The 17,992-nt window shown below is 41.5% G+C and overlaps 1 protein-coding gene across 4 annotated transcripts in view; it reads left to right on the plus strand.

Moving 5' to 3' along the window:
- Window positions 1-6: 6 nt before the first annotated feature.
- Window positions 7-17,992, plus strand: part of LOC138962623 (katanin p60 ATPase-containing subunit A1-like) — an 18,493-nt gene continuing 507 nt past the window's right edge. The window contains exons 1-12 of one of the 4 annotated variants that reach the window (XM_070334512.1): window positions 7-64; window positions 679-802; window positions 2,228-2,311; window positions 2,751-2,941; window positions 4,980-5,163; window positions 6,258-6,361; window positions 7,642-7,747; window positions 8,152-8,310; window positions 13,322-13,448; window positions 13,936-14,064; window positions 14,529-14,655; window positions 15,249-17,992. The exon at window positions 15,249-17,992 is cut by the window's right edge and continues 507 nt beyond it. In XM_070334512.1, the coding sequence (XP_070190613.1) occupies window positions 719-802; window positions 2,228-2,311; window positions 2,751-2,941; window positions 4,980-5,163; window positions 6,258-6,361; window positions 7,642-7,747; window positions 8,152-8,310; window positions 13,322-13,448; window positions 13,936-14,064; window positions 14,529-14,655; window positions 15,249-15,447 (1,494 nt within the window). In that variant the 5' untranslated portion in view covers window positions 7-64; window positions 679-718 and the 3' untranslated portion in view covers window positions 15,448-17,992. Of the gene's footprint in view, window positions 173-678; window positions 803-2,227; window positions 2,312-2,750; window positions 2,942-4,979; window positions 5,164-6,257; window positions 6,362-7,641; window positions 7,748-8,151; window positions 8,311-11,998; window positions 12,158-13,321; window positions 13,449-13,935; window positions 14,065-14,528; window positions 14,656-15,248 lie in introns of all 4 variants that reach the window. The other 3 variants (XM_070334516.1, XM_070334514.1, XM_070334513.1) reach the window with 3 other exon arrangements.

Below are 17,992 nucleotides of genomic sequence, written 5' to 3' on the forward strand. Positions count from 1 at the left end.
ACCAATCAAATTTGACGTGACAAAAGTAGGAAAGCATTTCATTCTTTGGAAAGTTCAGGGGTTGGTAAGAAAATATTTATATGTTTTTCGCAATTTTCGACTTAAAAACGTTCGTAACTGTAACATTCTGGTCAACGGTACCATTAAATAGGATTTCAGCAAGAAGGTAAAGGTAGGAAAATTGCCTTTATTATGTCGAACGACCTCAGATTCATAAAATTTTAAAAAAATCGTGTAGCCTATGCCTGTGCGCTTTATCAATGCTTTGACTGAGTGCCTGCCTATCAGTATCAGTCTTTGATTGTCTTGGGAGTTGTTGATCTGCGAATACGATGATGACTCACACAGATACACGCTTTGGACTGTTTTACACCTATTAATAATTATGACATAAACAGCCCTGGTGTATCGCCCTGTCTCCAACAGTGCAACACAAACAGTAACAGTCCAAGCACAATTTAGTGCCTTAGTATTATTTACCCCTATACTATTAGTATTACTATAGCCAACACTGTTTTAGTAACACTAACAGTACCTTGTAAAATATGTGAATTTGAAATGTTTTGATTTGTCATTTGAAATCCCGTTTCTTATTCTATTTTTTTTAATGTTTATTCGAATTTATTGCCAGTTGAGAATGTTGCCACTGATCTTGACTGATTCGACTGTCTTTTGCAGAGGGTTATACTGACCTCAAACCAACTTACCAGTTACCAAGATGAGTTTCGCACTAGATGAAATTTACGAAAACACCAAGATGGGGCGTGAAAGCGCTTTGCTTGGAGATTATGAGACGTCACAGGTAAGGATAAGATTTCATACAGTCCTGTGAGCTAGGTTCACCCTCGTTGAAATTCGGGCTGCTTTCTCACTGGGGAAAGCGAGCTGCCATACAGTACGGAGCTACACATTCTTTCCTTCTTTTCCCTGCATGCTTGTATTCATGTTTCCAAGCCCTGAGACTTTGGGTAGCCTACCTTATCATGCGCATGCGTGCAAACAGGTGTGTTCGGACACCAGCCAAGGAGAGTCTGCACAAAATTGACTGGGAAATAAATCCGGGTCGCTGATCGTGGGTATCGAACACGCGCTGAAACAACTGGTTTTGAAGCCATCTCCGCTACCGACTGAGCCATTTCCCTGAATAAGTGATACTGTTAAAGATAGATTTGCTCATTCTTTCCTTTGTCTTTTACCTTAGGTGTACTACTACTCAATTTAAAGTCATGAATATGTACTTTTGGCCTATCAAAGGAACGTCAAACTCATCAAAATCAATGCTACGTAAGGAATTCATACACAATTCTGTCGTGACCAGCTTGGGAATGGTATTGATCATAATATATAATATTATTACTTCTACCGTGTTCAATTTTTTATGCCTGGACTTAGTGACTGAGAGGGCTTATGACACTTTTCTAATTAATTCAGTGTTTGAGACAGCTTAATTTTTTGGCTCCAGTGAGCTATTTCTGTGTTATAATTATATAATACAGTTGAACCTGTCAGTGTCAATGGCGACTACCCAAATGACCGACCAAAAGTGACGTTATGGATAGGTGGTTGATAAAGAAAGCTGAATCATATTGAATCAAAACTCGCCAGGGATCCTTTGGGTTGGTTGTTGTGGGCAGTTGGTGGTTAGGCCAAAAAAAAAAAAAGGTCTGTTTACGGTAACCCGACCGACCCTATTTTTTTCGCGCGACCCTAGACTTTTTTTTGGCATTTGGGGGAGAAAAAAAAAATCTTGTTTTTTTGGCAAAATAACATAAAAATATGGTTTTTTGGAGGGAAAAAAAAAATCCCGACCTACCGACCCTATTTTTTTGGCCTATGTTACCGTAAACAGACCTTTTTTTTTTGGCCTTATTCAAGTTATTGAGAGGTGGTTACATTAGGGCAGGTTCAACTGTACCTCTGATGAAGTCCATATTGTGCATCACTGCATTACCAGGATATATATGTACCTGCATTAGTCATGACTACTAATAGTTGAAATGGAAATTTATTCTCTGAGAGACACGCTACATTTACATTAATTTAATTTGCTGCTGACTGCTTCTCTATCAGAGTAAATATTTGAGGACTTGAAACATGTGCCAAAAACGAATTAGGATGTTAATTCTTCATTATCTTTACCTTGAAAGCTGGTGTTTTGCCTTTAGTGTTTGCATCCCTCTGTCAATGTGATTACTCTTCTTTTTTTTTTTAATTCTTTCACTTTCAGGTGTATTATCAAGGAGTCTTGCAACAGATTCATAGACTGTTGACTTCAGTACGAGATCCATCAAGCAAACAGAGATGGCAAAAGGTAATAAATTTGTGTTTTTTTCAAACTGTATAAAGGGATTAATGTGAACTTACTTTTGTTGAAACAGAAAGATAGCCCATAAGAGTTGTCTTTTTAGAATTCATTTACTGAGATGCTAACCCGTGAATTTTTGTTTAAAAAAAAGTCTGTGTGTACAAGTTGCTATTTTTGTCCGGTTGTGTAGCTTCTGTTAAACTTAAATCATATCAAAATTTGAGAATAGCACGTTGACTTTGCTTGACCTATGCATGTGCTTGTGTTTTAGTTGTTTAAACCAGGTTTTGTGAAGGCATAGTTTTGTTAGTACCTTACCCTAAATATCAGTCGTATTTCAATGTAACCTAATGTCTGTCTGCTTGATATGCAAACAGATGCAACACCCACAATAAGTCAGTGTACCTGTTTGAAATGAAACCGTCATCATTTTCTCCCCCCTCAGGTAAAGCAAGAAATCAGCGACGAGTTTGAGCAGGTAAAAGACATCAGCAAAATCCTGTCCAGCTTCAAGTCGGACAACTCCAAGTCCTACCAAAGCTATGAGAGTTACAACTCATATGATGATTATTCTCGTCACGAGGAGCCAACCAGAGATCCCGATGTCTGGCCGCCTCCTACCCCTGTAGAACACAGGTGAGATTGAAATGAGGATCCACCAGGCTCGAAGGGGAACAATGTGTCGGGTAGCTCAGTTGGTAGGAGCACTAGACTTGTGATCCTAAGGTCACAAGTTCGAATCCCGACATGGGCGGACACGGGTCAACTTTATGTGCAGACTCAGAGATGGTATCCATGTCCCACCCTTGTTTTACCACAGTGGCACGTAAAAGACTCAGTCATTCTGCCATAAGTGCAGGTGGCTGATTACACCTCAACACGCATACATCTGGGTGGCGCGACTCTGTTGCTGCTAGCTTTCCACTGGGAGGAAGCGACTCGAATTTCCCAGCATTGGGATAGTAAAGTAAAGGAATGAAATGAAAAATGTCTCCATCATATCTGCTGCAGATAGAAATATAATGCAGGGGTCGACACTAACTTATTTGGCCTGGGGCCACACTGGCCCCAGAGATGGAAATTGCTGGGGCGAAAAACAAAAATCTGGGGCCCACTCTCAGTATTCACGTGCGGCAATGCATTGTCTGTTTTTCTTCATCGTACACATTCTTTCAACCATTTGACATTGAAATTACGACAGCGCTTCGCGCTTTTGGCTGCATCGGTCTCCTTTTTTCGTTTCTCTCCACCCTGTTCTTCATCTTCATTTCCATGGTTTTTTACACCAGGGATATGTTGCCACATTTTGCGTTTGGCATTTGAAGGCGATACTTATCTCTCACGCTAAAGAGCGCAATCTGGGAGTTATTTCCCTTGCGGCATTGTCCTTCGACGATTTCAATGTTTTTTTTCTTGACTGCGGCATTGATCGTAACGCAAATTTCAGTGACGACTTTGACTGGCGATTTTTAGTGATTGGCTCTGGCATTAGAATTTTCGGTTTGTCATTGTTGGAATTTATCCTGGGGCGGATTGGCCCCCAAGCTTCGGCAATGTTTGGGGCGGAACACAAAACTCTGGGGCGTTCCGCCCCCCCGCCCCCGCTAGTGTCGAACCCTGTAATGTATGTGTGACAAAAACTGTGAACAATGTGTGAATAAATGTATGTGAGACACAAACTGCGTGAAAAAAGGCATGTTAAATTGTTCTAATCAAATTCTAAGCATATTGTTCTAATCAAATTCTAAGCATACTTTTTATATCCTGTTTTTTTTTGGTGTGTGTGTGTGTGTGATGTGTTAACGTTCAGACAAATGACAATACATTTCATGATATGTCACAGCATGTCTCGTCTTGACATCTTCTCCCCTTCCCCTTTCCCCCTTCGCTCTCTCTCTTTTCTCTTGGTCATTGAGCTCTAGCTGCTAAATAAGGGAGAGATATTGTAACACTGTATATATTGGATAGAGTTGAGCTATTTCTGCTGGTTCAAGGAACCATGTTTCACAGCAAATGTTCATGTTTTGTGTCAGAATTCGGATTCGGATGAGACGAAAAACCTAGGTCCCTTCGTGTACACTACATTGGGGTGTGCACGTTAAAGATCCCACGATTGACAAAAGGGTCTTTCCTGGCAAAATTGTATAGGCATAGATAAAAATATCCACCAAAATACCCGTGTGACTTGGAATAATAGGCCGTGAAAAGTAGGATATGCGCCGAAATGGCTGCGATCTGCTGGCCGATGTGAATGCGTGATGTATTGTGTAAAAAATTCCATCTCACACGGCATAAATAAATCCCTGCGCCTTGAATATGTACGCGATATAAATTGCATAAAATTAAAATTAAAATTAAAATAAAAATAAAAATAAAATAAATCCCTACGCTTAGAACTGTTCCCACGGAATACGCCCGATATAAGCCTCATATTGATTGATTGATTGATTGAGAATTACTGTTTGAGGCAGAGCTTTTCCTGCAGACATGGTGTTTAAAAGTAGATTTGTCGGTTTTTTGGTTCATAAGCTCTGTAAATTTACCCCCATTTTAAGACTCCCTCCCTTTAAGACCTGATTTTCTGAGATTTGTTTAAGTCTTAAAAGAGGGGTTCCAATGTACTGACTTAGCAAACAAGTAAACACCCAAGTTAGTGAAATTATTGTTATCTCAGGCCGTCGCCTAACATCCGTGGCGGAGTGAAACCACAGCCGAGACGAGGGGAGCCTAACAGGGGTGCAAGGGCTCCTGCCGCTGCCGCCAACAAACCCAGCGCTCCGTCCAATCAGCGTCGACCAGGGCAACAGGCGGGAGGGGCAGACAGGGCCAAGGGTAGTGCTGGAAAAGAAAAGAAAAAGGTCTGTGTGTGGGAGAAGGGAATGATACATTGACTGGTTGTGGTCGTTGAATGTTTAGTCGTATCAGGAAAGAAAAATCTCATTATATACAGAAAGTTGTATTTTTTTAGCTGAAAGATACTTTTCTTCCTGTTTAAATCATCTTGTTATACACCATAGTTCGTCCCCACGTTCGGCGAGAGATTTATTTCTCAGAGTCAACTTTGTGTGCAGACTCTCCTCGGTGTCCGAACACCCCCCGCGTGTGTACACGCAAGCACAAGACCAAGTGCGCACGAAAAAGATCCTGTAATCCATGTCAGAGTTCGGTGGGTTATAGAAACACAAAAATACCCAGCATGCTTCCTCCGAAAACGGCGTATGGCTGCCTAAATGGCGGGGGTAAAAAACGGTCATACACGTAAAATTCCACTCGTGCAAAAAACATGAGTGTACATGGGAGTTTCAGCACACGAACGCAGAAGAAGAAGAAAAAGAAGTTACACTCCATAGGTATTGCAGGCTTTAACATGGGATGAGAGCATCCCTCCACTTGGACACATACCAACAGTCTCCAGGCTGGCTGCTTTCTGTGCAATGTGGCAATTTTGTTTTTGCGAATTCATTCTTTTATAAACCAACACCTGCGTCGACCTGCCAAACTAATCAGCCAAGAAAATTCCCACTGTGTGCAGGCAGGCTGTTGAGTTTTCATGTGTGTCCAAGTGGAATGATTCTCTTATCCGTTGAAACAGCCTGGACAGTGGTGGTGCTTTAGAGGATCGTTTGCACAGGTAGTTGGGTATCTTGAGCCCTGTAGAAATAGATCAGTTTGATCAACCAGAAAGAAAACAAGGTATAGCATAGCTTTCTGAATACTCTCACAACAATCTCAGCTAATATGCCTCATTCGTAGACATTTTGAAGTAAAACATCTGGCGTGTGTCAGAAAATCGGGCGTTTCATCGCCTCTTAACAAAACGCCATCGTGTTTATACCACAGAAACTAAACGCTTGCACCATACTGTCAGAAAGTCTGTTTTGTCTCTTTTACATAGTGTACCGCCTTCTTGGCAATGCTTGTTTGTCTAAAGTGTCCGGTTTTCTTTTTTCAGGAAGGGGATGGTGATGAAAAGAAGTTTGACCCAACAGGCTATGACAAGGAACTGGTGGAGCACTTGGAGAGGGACATTGTGCAGAAAAATCCCAACGTGCATTGGTAAGAGAAATTGGTGAACATAACAGGCCCCGTGCTTTAAGCCTCTCCTTAATTGGGCAAGTTGACTACGCGAAGTATACTTCACGAAGCTGGCTGCACAGAGCTTTAGCGCTGAGTTTTTTTTTTCGGAAAAGTCGACTTCGGGCTCAATTTGTTTGTTTGTTTGTTTGCTTAACGCCCAGTCCACCACGAAGGGTGATATCAGGGCGGTGCTGCTTTGCTTTGAACTTCGGATAAGGCGCTATATAAATACCCGTTATTATTATTATTATTATAAGAAACACCCAGTTGACAGAGCTGACTACGGTGTCAGTACCCTGAATTTCTACAGAGGATGGAAGATGTTTGTTCATTTCACTATTTCTTATTCCGTCAGGTGCCAGAAGACTGGTGCTGCATAACTCTCACTACAGTGGAAACCCACTTTTTTCATCTTCTTCTTCTTCTGCGTTCGTGGGCTGAAACTCCCATGTACACTCGTGTTTTTTGCACGAGTGGAATTTTACGTGTATGACCGTTTTTTACCCCGCCATTTAGGCAGCCATACGCCGTTTTCGGAGGAAGCATGCTGGGTATTTTCGTGTTTCTCTAACCCACCGAACTCTGACATGGATTGCAGGATCTTTTTCGTGAGCACTTGGTCTTGTGCTTGTGTGTAGGGGTGTTCGGACACCGAGGAGAGTCTGCACACAAAGTTGACTCTGAGAAATAAATCTCTCGCCGAACGTGGGGACGAACTCACGCTGACAGCGGCCAACTGAATACAAATCCAGCGCGCAACCGACTGAGCTACATCCCCGCCCGAAACCCACTTTTAAGACCACCAAAAATCTGAGAGAAAGTCAGTTCTTAAAAAGGAAGGAGTCTTAAAATAGGGGGTAAATGTACAGTGGTTATGAACAGAAAATCTGAAAAAGCACTCTCGTAAAAGGGGAAGGTCTTAAAATTGGGGGGGGGGGGGGGGGGGGGGTGTCCTATAAGGGTAGTTCCACTCAGGATCCAGAGTGTTACATGTCTAGATCTCCATCATCATCATCATCGTCATCATTTTCATCAGATGTTTATTTTTTCCCACCTCTTTTTGTTGTAAACTTTTTAATTTTTTATTTTATCATTGTGTGTTTGTGCCTCCCAAGGACAGATTGTAAGAAAAGGCATAGCCTGAAATCTTTATCCTTTGAAAATAAAGTTCAATTCAATTCAATTCAGTACTTCGTGTGACACTTGCTATGCATCATTCTTTCGCAACCTACACTATACAGTATTGGTTTTGGTGGCAGGGCTGACATTGCCGACTTGGAAGAGGCCAAGAAGTTGCTTGAGGAAGCTGTGGTTCTGCCTCTTGTCGTGCCAGACATCTTCAGGGGCATCAGGCGACCATGGAGGGTAATGTTTCTTACTCGCCTTATTTTTTTTTTAGAGTAAAGTCATTATTCTGATACGCTTGTGATTGTTTTTTGTGTTGAAATGATTTCAGTTTCCTAAAAATTTTTTTTTTAAATTTTAAACATAAGAGAGAGAAATGCATCTGTTAGATTCATGTATTATGCCATAGATAATGATTTTAGGGTTTCAGAAATTGGGATATATACAACTGTATAGCTTTTTTCAGAAATGAACAATTTTTTTGCATCCACATATTCATTGTGATACTGAAATGAGTGCATTGGAACAATGACTGTGAAAACTTGTAGGGATGAAATAACAAACAAAGATTACAAACCTTGCTGATAGACCACCTGTGTTACCTTTGTTGATAAATAATTTGCGGCTTGCTTAACACCTGGCAGGGAGTGTTAATGGTGGGTCCACCTGGGACAGGGAAGACAATGTTGGCCAAGGCAGTAGCCACGGAGTGTGGCACCACCTTTTTCAATGTCTCCACCTCCAGTCTGGCCAATAAGTACAGGGGAGAGTCGGAGAAATTGGTCCGTCTGCTCTTTGAGATGGTGAGATTTGTACAGTGAAACTGTTATCAGGGGGGAAAGTCCTTTCTCTGCCTTCTTTTGCCATGTTGTAAGCTGATTAGCTGTTGGAAATATAGTTGAGCCATCTCCAGCACCCGTATGCTTATGGGAGAAGTTCGCAAAAACTCCCGAAGTTTTGAGTGACATCGGAAGAACTTGCCTCACTTTCGTATGTATGGGCCGGAAGAAGGGCTTACTTCGAAGCAAAGCGAGGAAGTAATGGATGGTAGTTTGCGACAACTTCCAACGTTTTAAGCGACATCGGAAGTATATCCTCAATTTCGCATGCATGGGATGGAAAAAGAGCTTAATTTTGAAGCAAGCGAGGAAGTAAGTGAGGGCACTACAGTAAGTGTACTACAGCAAAACCCAGGAGTAAACACGCTACTTCCAAAGTTTCTCAGTGCAAAATAGCAGGACTTTTCTTCGTTTTTTCATATCAAACCGATCTAACACAAATGAAAGTCCCAAAGAGAGAAAATAGAAAGAAAAGTCGTATCTCGTGCGTGCATTTCGTGTAAATTTCCCTGAATACAAACCTGAGTTGCCAGCTTTGACTTTTGTTCGTTCTGGGTCACTGGCCACCACTCCTTCATCCCCGCTTATAGGAGGGGGTGTTTCTATGTAAATGGGCGTCTTTGTGTGCATGTGTGAGTGTGTTTGTGTGAGAGTGTGCGTGTGTGTGTGTGTGTGTGTGTGTGTGCGTGCGTGTGTAGGTGTGCGTCTGTTCATTCATTCGTTTGTTTGCATGCACGCGCGCACATGTGTGTGTGTGTGGGGAGGGGTGTGAGTTTGTGTGTGTGCGTGCGTGTGTGTGAAAGTGTTTGTATGTATTTGTGCGAGTGCCTGCCTGCCTGTGTGTGCGTGCGTGCGGGTATAATTGTGCGTTTGTTTGTGTGTGTGTGTGTGTGCACCCCCCCTACACACATACACACTATTATGAGCTGATTATTGCCGCCTCGATATTTTATTTATTTGCTTAGGTTTTATGTTGTTTATTGTGATTCACCACACCCGAGTTTCTCGTAATTGAGATAATAAAGTGTTCTATGTCCATGTCTATGTCTAACACACATGCACACACGCGCGTAGGATAAACAAAGTCAATCTTGACTTTCAACTTTACATAAACATACATCCTGTTCACAATTAACGAGGACAGACATAATTTACAAACACCTAAGTACAACAATTTATCTTTTGTAAAAATTTGGACACACATTTTCCCAATTAATATGAAAGTTACTGAACTTATCTTCTTTTCACAACACCTTATATCTTGATTCCCCAAAAACTTGAGTTCTGCCTTTTTAAATTTACCAGTAACCCAAAACTTTTGCTCTAACCAACCTATTTTGTCTAAAACAGTTTTACCGATACACAATCATAAAAGCAAGAGACGGTTAACATATTCTTCGTCATTTTCTGATTCCAAAAACATATACATATGTTATATTTGGATTAAAAACAAGCTCTGAAAATTAAAAATATAAATTTTTTTACTATAACCAATCTATGCTTTCCAACAGTTTTACCGATATAAAATTATTAAACACAAGTTCAACATACAGTAATTGTTGTACTTATTGTGAGAACGAAATTGTTTTTGTTGTTGTTTTTTGTGCCCAAAAATTATGTTCATTTGGAAATGCGTTCAGGATAAAGTGATTTGTAAATACAATATGATTATTAAAAATTACCTTAAATTAAGGAAGTTTTTTGGGCGTGTTTGAAAATTCACAAAGTTTTAAGGCAATAATAAGTTATGTGAATTATTTGATAGTGATAGCCAAAATGTGTGTTGGTATTTATAGATATGGTTCCCCTCTGGATATTGTATGCATTTCTGAGAGGGAATTGTTAAATAGAAAAGTTGTTTAAAATACATTTAGAAATAGTATTGTTAACGATATAGGTACATTTAAAGTAGAAACATTAATATAAAAAGCAGAAAAAAAGAAAAGAAAATAAAGATCAATGAAGAGGGATACTCCCCGCCAAAAAAAGCTGCCTGCATGCAACTGAGATAAAAAAAAAATTAAAAAAAGAGAAGAAAAAAAGTTCAACATTACCTGCTATTCCGACTTGGTCGTGTGACAGACGTTTTCTTCCACACGAGATTACGTTGATTGTCTAACGAAGCCGTCAGGCTGAGTTAGACATCAGCTAATCGAGTGTGGAAGAAAACTCTTGTCACACGACCAAGTCGGAATAGCATTTATGTCTCACAGCTTCAACAGAGGAGAGAACAAACACGTTTTGTGTACTCAAGCTTGACAAACCTAAACACAGGAGCAGCCATTGTGGAGAGATCTACTTTTTGACGGAAGTGACCAAACAACTGTGAATGACGTCTCGGTATGTATGTGAATGACGTCACAGTCATCGTCACAGTCTGTATCTTTTGAAGCATCACATTCTTCATGACGCCTTTCTGTTCAGAACTCTGTCCTTATAGTGTCAGACTAACAGGCCTCCTGAGCGAGCCACTTTCCAAGGGAAGCTAAATTCGCGTATGGAAACAGTACTGTCGTCTGGGATGCCGTTTTCAGTATTCTGAGCGTTGAAGAATTTGTAAAGAGAAGAAATGATAACAGCAGGAGAAATAAAAGTCGTGTGTGCATTTTTTTGCTTTTGGAGGGACGATTTTGAGTTTGAATCCGTTCTTGCCATGCTCCTAAAGCGTGTAACATACAATCTTGCACACGTTTGCTTTAGTAGTGGCAAAGAAGGAAAGCGTGTGACATAATCATTTATTCTTCTCCTAACATTCAGGCCAACAAAGTCATTTGTCATAGGCAGTCATTCGATTCCAAGACAATCATCACAGGTTTGAACCGACCCTTTCGTTTAACCGTTCAAAAAACAACAGCAATAACGCTACAGCGCGCTCAACGTTCGCCTTTTTGAACTCTCGATGAGATTTGTTTCTCTGGTGGCAAGCTTACCGTTCACAAACGCATGCGTACTAGTTAGGATTCCCCCAATTTTCGCGACCTTGACCGAATACTCTCGAAGTCACCACTCCGGCGTTCATGCATTATAAGTGAACAGTTGGAAAGTTAAACTTGGGAGTTCCCACTTCCGAAAGAGGCCTCTACTTCCAGTGTTGCTGACTTCCTCCTCATGCATACGGGCCCAGAATTCGCCACATGGAGGTGACTTCGCGTACTGACAGAAGAGTGTGTTTTTTTTTAAATATAGTTGAGCTATCTCAAGAATTGGCCCTGTAAGTGGAAGGGACATCACATACTGAAAGAAAAGTTAACAGTTTGATTTTCATTCAGTGTAACAATGAACTTCATTCGAGGCTTATTTTGAAGATTGCCTATAGGTGTTTGGGCTTCACTTATCAGGACAAAGAAATTCGCCTTTGGAAGTGAAGATACCTAGATTTTTTCTTAATGAGGACAATATTGTTGCTCATGTGGGATCATTTGCACACACATAAAAATGGTGTGCTATTGTCCAATTTTGGAACAGGGTTTTCGACCACAGCTGGAAACTGTTTTTGGTATCAAGCTTGACCTAAAAAGAGCAAGCTTCTCTGCTGTCAGTTTCCTGAATGGAATCAGCTTGCAAATGGTTGAGAGGTGGAAAGGCTTTCCGGCATGTATGTTTAGCCATTGCTGTTTGCATGTCGTTTGTTTCTAATCCTGTTGGCATATAGGGGGTGATGATGGTGGGTCCTCCGGGCACTGGCAAGACAATGCTGGCAAAAGCTGTGGCCACCGAGTGTGAGACCACTTTTTTTAACGTTTCTACTACCAGCATTACCTCCAAATACCACGGAGAGTCGGAAGTATTAATACGACTTCTCTTTGAGATGGTAGGTGGTGGGCTTTTTGATGTAATGGTTCTGTTTTGTGTAGATTGCATTTTTTTCCCCCAACCTTCAGTGATGATTTTATTGCATTGGTGTGTCACACCTCTCATGTATTCCTTCACCTTTTGTGACTTAAATGTTAAAAAGGCACATATAATATATATAGAGGTTACAACACGAGTGTTTTTTTTTTATATATGGCTTGTATTTCAGTCAAGACCCAGCGGATGAATATCAAGGGACTCACGAGCCTCTGACTAGTCGGAAGCTTTTCTTGTTTGCTTTTCTGTCTGCCAGTTTTCCTTGCCAGTGCCCCACCATCATCAGTATGTTTTGGTTGTCTTAGTCTTAATCAGTAGTAATGAATGAGGATAGTAGAGTGGAACCCCCTTTTAGAACCCCCAGATTTCAGACTTCTGTTGCGCCCCCCCCCCCCCCCCCCTTTTAAGACTTTGCTTTTGCTGACTTACTGTTCATAATTCCATTAAGACCTGATTTTTTTTCTGTTTTGTTGTTGGAGTCTTTAAAGGGTGTTCCACTTTATTCAGTGCATGTTTAGGTTATTGGTTTATATTAGGTAGCATTTTATCTAGCTGGTGAATGTAGGCTCACTTCTAAACTGTTTTGATTTGAATTTGTGGTGACTGAAAGAAGTCGGCTGTGTACGGATAGTGTGTGTGTATTGCCACATTGTTTTTGCATGTTGACATCTGTATGTCTGCCTGGATTATGCATGTGTCTGCACAATTTCACACACTGGAAAATGAGAATGTATGGATGCTTTCACACACACACACACACACACAAACACAAACACAAACACACACACACACACACAATCACAATCACACACAAACACACACACTTACACACACACTTACACACACACACACACACACACACCTTAGACATAAGACATAAGATTTTATTACAACCATGCGCAATACACAGGAATGTTGCTTGGCTTTAAGTACATTCAATACATAATACATTCCAACACAACAAAATACAGAGAGCTCACCGAAATGCTTACACACGCACTCACGTACAGACACATACACACACACACACACACCCAAACCCTAGACAGTGACTGGGTGCATACCTGGTGTTATGTTAATTGGTACAGGCTGTGATATAGGTAGGCTGGGTTTTCTTGCAATACAGGCCCATTTCTACGCTCCATCCACCATCTTCATCGACGAGATCGACTCCATCTGCTCCAAACGAGGGTCCGACTCTGAGCACGAGGCCAGTCGGCGCGTCAAGTCAGAGCTGCTGGTGCAGATGGACGGTATGTGTCGGATGTCATATGTTTAATAAAATAATACTCACTTATATGGCGTGAACCACAGAATAACTCTGTGTTCTCAGCGCTTTAGAATATTATATTGTGAATTACAATACACAATTATTCCTGATTCTGTGTACAAATTGCTAAGGCTTGTTGGCATTAGCTTAAATGCTGATTTCCTCTGACTCAAATGCAGAGGCACTTGTAGATTCCCCTGTTAAGACCTAAAAATAAAATCTGAGAAAATCAGGCCTCTAGCTCTAGAAGTTTTTTTAGTGGAGGTAAGTTGCAGAGGACATTAACAGAACATCTGATAAAGCAATGTCTTAAAAGGGGGGTACATTTACAGAGGTTATGAACAAAAAGTCTGAGAAAACGGTCTTAAAAGGGGGGTTCCACTGTAGCAGGGTTTTGATGTCACAAGTGCACCAATGAGTTGAAAGTGCACAGTGTTACGGAAAGATAACCTGTGGGATTCTTTTACCAGGTGTGGGCGTATCCGACGACGACCCGTCCAAGGCAGTGATGGTGCTGGCAGCCACCAATTTCCCTTGGGACATTGACGAGGCCCTGAGACGGCGACTGGAGAAACGTATCTACATTCCTCTGCCCACAGGTCAGTGCTGGCAGCTTGCATGTTTTCCTGCTGGCGTTTATATCTTGTGCTGTTTGTGCCTGAAGGTTGGGAGAGAAAAACAACATCTTTTGGGATTAAGTTGTCTGATCGAGCAAAGCCAAATTGCCATTGCACCATATTTTGCTAAAATTTTAGATAAAAGCTCATCTTATGTGTGCAAAATTGTATGAAAATGCATTAGTATTTAGTAAACACCAGAGCTATGGCTTTGACAAAGGGTTACCACTTTCCACGCCATGTGCCCCCTGGAGATTTCAGGCAATAAATACGCTATTTGAGTCCAGGTTATTATTTTCAAATGTGCTTCAAAGTAAGGTTGGTTTTCCTCATGTTGGCATTGCCATTAACCATTGGATGACTATTTTGGTCATCAGATTACTATTTTTGGACTAGACCATTACTCTGTCAAGTCTTTGAGGTAAACTGTTTTGTTATTTTGACAGCGGATGGGCGCAAAGTACTGCTGGATATCAACCTTCGTGAGGTGGAGCTGGAATCCACAGTGGACCTGGTGCATGTGGCGGAGCACCTGGAGGGCTACTCTGGCGCTGACATCACCAACGTCTGCAGGTTTGTGTGAGGCTGGGAAGTCTTCTTCTTTTTCTCGTTCGCTCCTTTTAGACTTGCACGAATGCGGCTGTCTTCTTTAGGGCCACCAGGTTGCCGAACAGTTTCTCCTTCAGGGGGGGGTTTCATCCAGCCAAGCAGTGCAGTTTTTGTTCTTCCTGCAGCTGGCATTCTTGGGCTGGAAAGTGATGGTGCTATGGTTGTGTCAAATTGGAATACCTTTGTGATGCTGCTCCGTTGTGGCATGCTTCAAGTGATTTTCATGATTTACATATTCTTTCTCCAAGACACACATAGGTCTTGCGTAAAAGTATTTCCAATATTTTGGGGTGGGTTCATTTTCATGCAGCAGGCTATCCCGTCTATAACTTTTGCATATTTCATTGTGCAAACAAACCAAAAATCTCCAAAACACACAAATAGCAACATACATTTATAAGCGTTTGTTTTTTCTTAATCCGAAACAGTGAAATATGAATCGTCAGAGATACATGTCGTTTTTTTCCCTGACCTAGACCGTATCAAAGAAATTCCTTTAATGGACATATGTGTCATAGGTAAAAAGAGCTAAACATATTTTTTGGTTGATTTTCCAGGGACGCAGCCATGATGTCATTCCGTCGTCGCATCAACGGCCTGCGACCAGACGAGATTCGCAACATTCCAAAGGAGGAGCTGATGCAACCCACGTCCATGGTCGATTTCATGGAGGCTATGAAGAAAGTCAACAAGAGCGTGTCCAAGGAAGACATCGAGAAATACCTCAAGTGGATGGAAGAATACGGTTCTGTTTGAGAAACGAAAACATCCTTTCAGTTTTGCTGCTGTTATGGAATAGTGGAGAGAGGAGTTTGGTTGTCTAGTTTGGGACAAATCAATTCAAATCAAATTAACTTTATTATGGCAATGTCATTTCTCAAATTTGAGATAATAAAGTTAATTTTATTTTATTTGACATCTGAATGAATTTTGAACCTAGAACTACTGATAGCGCCTGACTGAATAGGTGCAGTCTTCTGGTGCGAATATGATGCAGTATCGATTATGGGGAAAAGGCGGCGCTTTTTGTGTGTGAGGGGTGATTCTGTGAAAGTTCATAGTTGCTGTAAACCATGTCTTTCTCTATAACAGGAATCAAGTTTGTCCGTCCTTTTGAGGGCCAGTTTCAGAACAAAGAACTTTTACTAAAATTCGGGAACAAATGCAGCGAAATGTGAACAGAATCACAATTTCAACATTGTAGGAGGGGTGTGTTTCATTTGCCCGCATCTGAAACCTCATTTGGCTGAATGAGATTTGTCTAATAGTAATAATCTGTGACTTGTATCTGCAGCGCAACTTATCTGTCGTGTCTGTACAAACCAACAAAACCATGGTACCTGAGTTATAATCTAATACTTCTTCTTCTTCTGCGTTCGTGGGCTGAAACTCCCACGTACACTCGTGTGGTTTTTTTTTGCACGAGTGGAATGACCGTTTTTTACCCCGCCATTTAGGCAGCCATTCGCCGTTTTCGGAGGAAGCATGCTGGGTATTTTCGTGTTTCTTTAACCCACCGAACTCTGACATGGATTACAGGATCTTTTTCGTGCGCACTTGGTCTTGTGCTTGCGTGTACACACGGGGGTGTTCGGACACCGAGGAGAGTCTGCACACAAAGTTGACTGAGAAATAAATCTCTCGCCGAACGTGGGGACGAACTCACGCTGACAGCGGCCAACTGGATACAAATCCAGCGCGCTACCGACTGAGCTACATCCCCGCCCATAATCTAATACCAATATGTTGTTCTGCCCAGTTTGAGTTGGGAAGACCATTTTGCATCACCCTTTTCAGAGATTATTTCATTTTTTTTTCTTTTTTCATTTTCATTACTTTACTGTCCCATCGCTGGGAAATTCGGGTCGCTTCCTCCCAGTGGAAAGCTAGCAGCAACGGAGTCGCGCTACCCAGGTGTCAGTCTGCGTGTTTAGGTGTATTCAGCCACCTGCACTTATGGCAGAATGACCAAGGTCTTTTACGTGCCATTGTGATGACACGGGGGTGGGACATGGCTTCCGTCTCTGGGTCTGCATATAAAGTTGACCCGTGTCCGTCCCGGCCTGGATTCGAACCAGCGACCTTTCGATCACAAGTCCAGTGCTCTACCACTGAGCTACCGGGCCCTCCTGTTCTTTGTACAACTTTTGGATGACTTTGTGGAAATAGCTTGGGATTGCATTTGAACACGATTGCAGTGGCTTTTGACTTTGTTTAGATAATTGTTTAGTGTGTGGAAAAACTCTGGTATTGGTTTGTTCTTCTTTCTTTCTTTCTTTCTGTCTTTCACTCTTTGTGCATTTTTGATGTACACTCGATTGGCAGAAAGTGGTACTGGTGAAAGGTTTTAGATTGTGTGATATTGTGAGTCAAGCTTTGTAAATAATGCATGTGCTATATCCTTGGTTTGTGAACAGATGGCTTGTGTGGGTGTGTTAATCAGTTCCAGCATTTCTATCCTACTTACACAGGTGAGCTGTGCACAAACTTAGAGGTAGAGAGGACACCATCTTATTGGCGTTCGATGTGCCAGAAACAAGTACGTCCACACATTGTTTTCCAGTTCAACCTGTGAAAACTAGTGCAATACATGCAGCACAGAAACTCAATTTCACTGAGCATTTCAATCTACAAGGTTCTGCAGATTATTTTCACGTTTCTTCTTCCCCCCCCCCCCCCCCCCCCCCCCCAAGTCACTCAGATTATTTTATGCAGATATGAAGCTTCTGCTCACTAAGCCATCTATCTTTGCAACTTGTTTGAACTTTTATAGCAACTGAATTTGTCCTTGCGCTGTTCTTTTTTTTGGAGTTGATCCCAGATGGTAAAAAACCATTTCCGCCTTACTGGACATAAAAATTGGGCCAAGGAAAAGAGCTCTATCATACAGTTTTGGAATGAAACGGTACATGTAGCAGTGTCCTCCGTACTATTCGCAGTGTCCTCAGTCTTACACAGCTCACTTTATGAGGATCAGCTAGTAAAATTTCTTTTTACTGGGAAGATTACTTGCTCACTGGGTGAAAACAAAACGGACTGGCTGTTGGCGGGCTTGCTGTTCGTTTGCACTAACTGGTTTATGTACTGTAAACATTAGGCGTTAAATTTTGAACTGTTGCCATCTGCTGCCCATACTTATGTCCTGGGCAAGTTTTTTGACCACTCTAATCTTTGTCTCATTTCACTGTTCATGTTATTTGTTCATGGAAGGTTGAGGTGTTCACTAGCAGTCTGTTTCAAATCCCTGTCATTTTCTTAACCCAATGCAACCCAAAGAGCCCAATATCACATGCATATATAT

Source organism: Littorina saxatilis, linkage group LG3 (genome assembly GCF_037325665.1).
Source record: "Littorina saxatilis isolate snail1 linkage group LG3, US_GU_Lsax_2.0, whole genome shotgun sequence".
Classification (NCBI taxonomy): Eukaryota; Metazoa; Mollusca; class Gastropoda; order Littorinimorpha; family Littorinidae; genus Littorina; species Littorina saxatilis.